This window comes from Fukomys damarensis, unplaced genomic scaffold (genome assembly GCF_012274545.1).
Source record: "Fukomys damarensis isolate Sample0158 unplaced genomic scaffold, DMR_v1.0_HiC HiC_scaffold_30, whole genome shotgun sequence".
Taxonomy (NCBI): Eukaryota; Metazoa; Chordata; class Mammalia; order Rodentia; family Bathyergidae; genus Fukomys; species Fukomys damarensis.
This window is the reverse complement of record NW_022900942.1, coordinates 885,014-892,966: the sequence shown is the minus strand read 5'-3', so window position 1 is coordinate 892,966 and position 7,953 is coordinate 885,014. Positions and strand designations below refer to the sequence as shown.

At 34.8% G+C, this 7,953-nt stretch overlaps 1 protein-coding gene across 1 annotated transcript; it reads right to left on the bottom strand.

The window, feature by feature from the left end:
• Window positions 1-633: 633 nt before the first annotated feature.
• LOC104866683 (putative gustatory receptor clone PTE01) lies at window positions 634-6,443 on the bottom strand. The gene is made up of 2 exons (XM_010630858.1): window positions 6,375-6,443; window positions 634-1,612 (listed from the first exon to the last, which is right to left on the bottom strand). Exons 1-2 carry the CDS (start codon window positions 6,401-6,403, stop codon window positions 634-636), a joined length of 1,008 nt encoding a protein of 335 aa, XP_010629160.1. The 5' UTR covers window positions 6,404-6,443.
• Between the last annotated feature and the right edge of the window lie 1,510 nt (window positions 6,444-7,953).

Genomic DNA, 7,953 nt, shown 5'->3' with positions numbered 1-7,953 from the left:
CAATTTACGTGTGTGTGTGTGTGTGTGTGTGTGTGTATGTGTGTGTGTGTGTTTGTGTTAAATACATCTCAGTACTTTACAGGGTGGTCAGGTTGGATGCCCTAAATTTGCAGACACTGATTTGTTCATGATGTTTTTGATGTTTGGATTCTAAATTATATACTTCATAACATTAAACAAATCATGGCACATACCTGCAGTGCAACCACTCTGAGAAGATGAGGCAGGAGGATCACAAGTTTGAGTTCAGCATGTGCAACTTAGCAACTGATAAAGCCTTTGTCTCAAAAAATAAATTTAAAAAGTCTGAGGGTGTATCTCAGTGCCAAGGCATTAAGTTCAATCTCCAATACTGGCTAAAGGAGATGGGGGGAGAGATAGAAAAATGGGGGGAGAGAAGGCAAAAGAAGGAAAGAAAGAAGGAATGAAGGAAAGAGGAAGGAAGGGAAAATGAAGGAAGGAAGGAACAAGAAAGAAAGAAAGAAAGAAAGAAAGAAAGAAAGAAAGAAAGAAAGAAAGAAAGGAAGGGATCAATATGTACATATGATTCATATAGTGGATTGAAAGCCATGGAGCCATAAGAAAATTGTGAACAAAAAGGTGACACTTGCAGAACAAGATGTTTATTTTGTTTCAATGCAAACTACAGGATGGATGGAAGACATGATGAGATTTTCCAGTTCTGCTCCACAGCCTCTGAAGAGCATTTTTAATGTCCCTATTCCTTAGGCTGTAAATGTATGGGTTCAACATAGGGGTGACTACTGTACACATTAATGAGACTACTGCACTTTTTCTAGAACTAGATACAAAGGATTCAAGGTATTCTGCAATTCCAGTCCCATAAAATAAGCAAAGGACTGATAAGTGAGATGTACAGGTGGAAAATGCTTTATACTTTCCATGTGATGAAGTGATTTCCAGAATAGAAGAAATAATTTTATAGTAAGACAAAATGATCACTGTGACAGGAGTGAGACCATAGATAGCACCAATAAAATACATGACTATATTTTTAGTAACACTATTTGAGCATGAAAGACTAAGGACATGAGAAGGGTCACAGAAGAAATTAGAAATTTCCACATCTTTAAAATAAGGGAATTGTAAGGCAATTAAATTGTGTACCTGAGATTCCAAAATGCTAAACAAAAAAGACACCAGAACAAAGCAGAGACAGAGGTGGAAGTTCATGATGACATGGTAATGTAAGGGGTGACAGATGGCCACAAACCTGTCAAAGGCCATCACAGTCAGAAGCATGTCATCCATACATCCAAAAAACAGTAAAAGAGACATCTGGGTCAGGCAGCCCACATAGGAGATGACTGTGCTGCGAGTTAGGATGTTGGCAATCATCTTGGGGACCGTGGTGGAAATGAAACAGATGTCAGCCAAGGACAGGTTGGAGAGGAAGAAGTACATGGGGGTGTGGAGGTGGGAGTCAAAGATGATAGTCAGGGTGATGAGCAGGTTCCCGAAAACTGTGACCAGGTACATGGACAGGAAGAGCCCTAAGAGGATGGGCTGCTGGTCTGGATCCTCTACGAGTTTCATGAGTCGGAATTCTGATACTCGTATAAAATTTTGTGGCTCCGTTTCATGCAGACACCTTTTGAAAAGAAAACAGAGTTGGAAAATGGAAATAGAAACTAAATACTCAAACCATGATACACATCATTGGCTTAGAATATTTAAGACAATGTACAAGAAGTTTGTGTCCAAGCACTAAAATAAAATTAATAATTCATAATCAGAAAATATTAGGTGTTGAGTGCTTTTGTCTTCTTGTGTGTTTTTCTTTATTTCCTTCCTTTATGGCTGAGCTCCTTAGTTCAATTTTGCTTGAACTTTGAAATTATACAAATGATTCAATATGTAACTTTATGCTTAATTTTGAGGAATGTAGGTTTTGTTACATTAATGTTAAATGTTCATGATCAATATAATCACTGACCCCCAAGAAGACTTAAATGCACACCACTCCAATGTATGTATAAAAATAATCCACTGCTAAAGGACTTCTAGATTTTTTGCTGTGTATTTGTATCAACGTTTTATTTCTCAGTGAAATATTCTCTGAGGAAGACAGTTCTTTATTTTGCTTCTGTATTCCATAATAAATATATAGACTAGAAACTTTTGACATTTTAGAAGTCAGAAATTCTTTTGTGAATTGTTGAGGAATTTATTAGAGCCTCCATTCAAAACCTGTGCGTCTTATGTCATTTAATAGATTTTTACGTCAATATTTCCAAGTACATGAATTACAATCCTCCTGTCTCAGTGACATCAAGGCGATAATACATGCAAAAGAAAAAGTGCAATAAAATCTATAAACATATCTTTCAGTATTCTAATTTGTGAAATGAGAGCAATAATAATCTAGCCTCTATTGCTATTGTAAAAATGTTCAAAATGTTCTCAAATAGCATACAACAGTGTTCTCTGTTGAATTTAGCAAAATTTACCTATGAATAACTTGAAGCATCCAAATAGCCTCTCTTCAGATCAAACCTAATTGTTTTCAGAGTGGCTATATATATATATCAAGTTCTTGGTGGCCATTTCTTATACTGAGGTAAGAAACCACTGCCTTGCAATACTTCCTGATATTTAGAAAATGAGCCATTAGTATTATATTGAAGTGTGGTCAATACACCCAATGCAATTATTTAAAATAAACACTTAAAAACGCAGGCTTTGGAACTAGTGTTTTACAGGAATTTGTCTTCTCACAGATGATATTTGTGTTCTTTCTGTATTTGTGTTATGCTACCTTCCTGGTCACCTGTTACCAAAAGAATTCCTGCATAGGTGTGGCTGCATTTCCATGTCAATATATACATGTCAGTACTGATTTGTACATCCACAGACTCTGCTTTAAAGCTTACCAACAATGCCCTTAAAGCTAAGCTAAGTAACACACAGTGTAATATCTAATCCCACTATAATGTCGCAGGTGACAGTGACATAGTATTAAATCCCTCTGTGAAGCTCATACATTGAATTCGAATGCTTCAATTGATGCAAAGAATTGCATGAGAGAGAAATGTCATTTAGTGGGTTTAGTATTACAACAGTCTTTCCAAAATTCTTCTGCAATATTTTCAGATAATATGGGGATGGGAGATGCTTATTTGAGTTCCATGAGTTGGTGTATGTTTCATGTAATTATAAGTCACATATATCAATTGCCTTGATGAATAATATGTGCTAATCACATATAATTGATTGCTGTTAATGTGTTATGTCAAAAACATCACTGAAACACATTGAGACCAGACTCTTAATTGAAATTAGTAGGAAAAACAAGTGTAAATACTGTATAGTTTCTCTGGTGTGAAAATCTAAAAGTGTAAATAAGGATCAAAATGCATAGTTGATATTTTGTAGTAGGACAAAAAGGTCTAAGGGTTTAGGGTAAGTGGGAGGGGTAGGAAAAGATTAGAAGGGAAAGAAAAAAATATCACAAAAGGAAAATATTGGAAACAAAGTCTTTATAAATAGGGAAGGGTGTAGAGGGTGAAGGGTGGACAAGAGAATGGGGAAAATATAAAAACCAAGGTATGGCATGTAAAGGTTCAAGATACCAATGATAAGTGCAACTCTGTTGTACACCTAAAATATACCAATAAAAATTCATCACTGATGAATATCTAATAACAATCCTTGCATGACAAGCAACCCAGATATTTCAATTTTGTAGAGAATAATATTTGCATTTGGTTCTACTACAGGAGACAATCCCCTGGAATAGGAGACAGGAAATCAAAATATTAATTTAAGATTGCTGATGCGCTACTATATGCAGGATATACTGAATCTCTCCACCTCTCTCTAGTCGTGCTGCTCAGTGAGATGGAGAATAGTGCTCATCTTCACAACATGTGAGAAATGTAAAATGTACCTGGAACTTATATTCCTCATGATCTCACATTTTAAATTAGTACTTCCATCAGTATGGAAATGATATGCTTAGTAAGGAAAATAATTGTCACAGCCAGAGAAGCCTGGAATTATGTGACCTTGAGAAGTGAATCAACTCAAGTATAAAAGTCACTTGATAAACTTGTCTTTCTGCCTTCATGAAATCTCCGGAGTTTGAAGTATCAAGTATAGTAGCTGCTGTTAAAGGAGGTTTTAAGATGCAATTGTCCAGGCTAAAGCCAGAAAAGAGCTCTTATTTCTGGTCCCCTAATCTTTCAGATAGTCCTGCAGAAAGATGAAACTGCAGTGGGAGCATACCAAGTGCTGGAATTGTGTTTTTTTTTAGTGTTCAGCAAAAGTCTTTACCTTTGATGATTCCTCTGTGTATCTAGGTATACACCTACACAATGTATAGACTCTGAGGTAATAAGATTTTTCTAAAAGGAGTGGATACAAAGAAATGAAGGTTGGGAGGTGCATGGGTGAACACGTTTTAAGATATGCTATACATGCACTAACTCCACATGAGGATTATGATCATTATGTATCAAATATGTATCAATAAAAATAACAAATAAAATGGAAATGAGTGAAACTAGCTCATTCCTCTCCAAGTATATACTGAACATTTACATTAAGGACAAATAGAAAAACAGGAGTTAGAGTAACAGGATATTTTAGTTGAAAGTTATGAAGATTATTGGTATTATTAATTACAATGCTGAAATTGTATTTTGCCTTTACTTTATGTTTATCATTTATTAATTAAGTAGAAAGTAGATATACCAATTGATTCCATCCTCAAGTCTGTAGTGTCCTCTCCAAATTGACCTGGAGGACAATACTAATCCTCTGAGATACTAGCAGTGTCACAGATACTAGCCATTTCTGTTCCACACCACAGAGATATTACAGAACATGAAATTAATATTTACACCATCAGTTCCCATCTTATTAATTGTTTCACAGCCATCAGAAAGCTTTAAACAGAAGTCCAGGTATTTAAACTGCAGGTACATATAGGGAGCATCTTTAAAACCCTGGCCAGATTCCTGATTGGGGATGTAATTCACTCCTGCCTATGCTTCCTTTTGAGATTGAGAAGGATGATTATTGAAATGCAGAAGGATGTGGACAGCTTCAAGGTAATTCTGGAGAGGATTATGGTGCATTCTGTGTCCCCTGTTTCTAGACACTTGCTGTGATCTAACCCTGTCCTTCCTATATTGGCTGCAGCAGGTGCCAACGACTGCTGTGTCTCTTCATCTACAAGAAACCTTCAAAGGAGAGAGAGCATAGTGAACAAAAACTCTCTTTCCAGGGCGACAGAGAAGTGACATGTCTTACTGGGTGGTGAAGGGGACAGCATGTCAGGTTTCTCCCGACAGGATGCTCTGTCTGTATTCAGAGTGACCAACTCAAGCTTCATTCCTTTTGGCCTACCAATTCAATAACATTTATATAAAAATGCTTATCTCTTTTTTAAAATAAAACCTCAAATATATATATATATATATATATAGCTACTTTTTATATATACATTTTTTTTTACTTCATTGAGTTTATTGGTACTTGCAGTATATATTACAGTTACATTCATCATTGTGATCTTGTATGTTTATATGACAGGTCTTGGTTCTTATTTTTCCCCTTACCCCTGGCTCCCTTCATCCCCTCCTCCCTTATTATTTACAAAAACTTTATTTCTTTTTTAAATTTTTCACAGTTTTTTTCTTTAGCCCTATTTTTCCTATTTCACATTATCAATTATAGCATTAGGATATTATTTACAATTATAGTTTTTCACACAAGAGAAACTCTTCAGTACTTACACATGTGTGACTTATTTAATTCACTTAAGAGTATGACCTCTTAAGGTCATTTTCCTATGAATGACTCTAATTTTGTGTTCTTTATGGCTGAGTGGTGTTCGATTTAATAGCCTTTTAATAGACATGTATGTCTTGGGGAAGTCTGTGCCAATGGAATTGAATCAAACACCCTACAGAGAACACATAGCTCAGAGTGCAGCACTCAGAAATCCCTCAAGTATGGTTCACAACCTTATGATCATTGTCATTGTCTTTCCCCTCCTCCTCTACTTCTACCTACTCTTCTTCTTCCCCTTTCTCTTTTTCCTCTTTCTTCCCTTCATAATGTTCTTGAAATGCTCAGGAAACACTGTAGAGAAACTCATTTTATATTTCTGTTGGCAAGACATTTACAGCATATACAAGTGTGTGAGAAAACCAAAACTCAGACTGAGTTATCTGGGACCTCAAACCAATCCAAAGGATAAGCTTCATGCATCTCACCTCAAAGCAGAAATTTTGTATATTGGGATCTGCCTGTCTATCTACACAAACTGTCCTGTGAGTCTGGATGGTGAGAAAACAAGGTATCAAGTGTCCTCTCCTCTATTGAAGATATGCATCACCACTTACTGGTTTAAGCTCTTTCTCTGCTGGGCCATGACCTCAGAAGGTGAATCAAATGCAACTTCCTGTCTGCAGTCTAGTGATTGCTCTTGCTGCTTTCTCAGGCATGCTAGAAATACAGTGCATAAAGTTCTTGCTACTCCAAATAACCATGTGGAAGAAAGACACAAGTGCTACTCCCACTGGATTGGAGCCATAATGGGCTGGAGGCACAAACTGATAATTTCATATTATCTGACCTTGAAGTCTCAATGCACTGAGCTCATAATTAGCTAAATTGATCCATCCTATCTTAATTACTAAGGATTTTCTAATATTAATAGAAAGAAAAAGATAACATAAATCTCCAAAGTTTGAAGCTCTTCCTTTATTCAAAAGAAAACTTGGGTACTATTGAATTTTTATTTTTAGCAATAAAAAAATCCATCTCTATTCTACTCCTCTTGTTTATAAAATTAAAATATATTTTAAAATATCATTTTCAAAAATTAGGTGCAACATTTAGTAGTATCGATTACATAAACTCAGTCATATATCAGTAACATCCATTTTCAAAAATATTTAATTTTCCCAAAATGTAAAATGTTCTACCATCTTAAAATTTCAGGGATTTTTTTGTAGCAGCCCTAGCAATAAACATTCTACTGTGAAAATAATGAAAAATTAAAGTTTATAATCCGTAAATTTAATTGGCAATAAAAATTACAGATAAAAGAGTCTATTGTCGTAGTAAAATGAAGTCGTCTTTCAAGTAAAATTAGAGAATAAATCACTATTTCACCTATTAAGAAAAATCAATCTTTCTCATTACAGGATCTTAAGAAGAGTCAAATACACCTTTCTAAGTTTTAGGACAATGGTAAAAATTTCTTCTACTTTGAGCATTTCAATACTAAGAACTAGGATAGCATTAACAGAACATTAAATCAAGGTTAAAAGTTAGTTTATAAACACCATAAAACATTGCTATGTGCAGTTATCGTCTACAACTTTCTTCACTCTACAGTTTTCTGACTTCTGTTCTTTTCATTCTTAAGATATTGTGCAAAATTGTGTCGCTTAAAAATTATCAAACATATAACCTCATTCTTGACATTGTTGGACTTTGATTTTTTTATAAATATGGCTTAGTTAAGTACATAATCACTTTCATCTATGAGCAGAAACATGGCATTGATTTATATTGTACTTGCCAACAATTTAAAAATAATGAATATTGATAAGTACTTTGATTTCTTTAACTGTTACAAGATCACTTGTGTTAGACTCATAAAATCTCAGTCAATAAAACACCTCGTATGAAAGATATTTCTCTTTTAACGTTTTTTTCTTCTGTATGTTGCAGAGACTATGTGATAGTATTTTACTGTTTACCTGACATTATTTGCATTTAGAGTTAGACAATTCATCACCAGGGATCATCCCGAAGCTCAGTTTTGAATCTATCCTTTATATATTCATTTAATAAGTTTACACATCAATCATTTTTGAGAAACTCTGCAGCTTATTTCAGCCACTTACTGAAAACAGAGTTTATTCTACTAATCAGCTGACACCATGATATCACTGGGAACAGCTAGTAAAA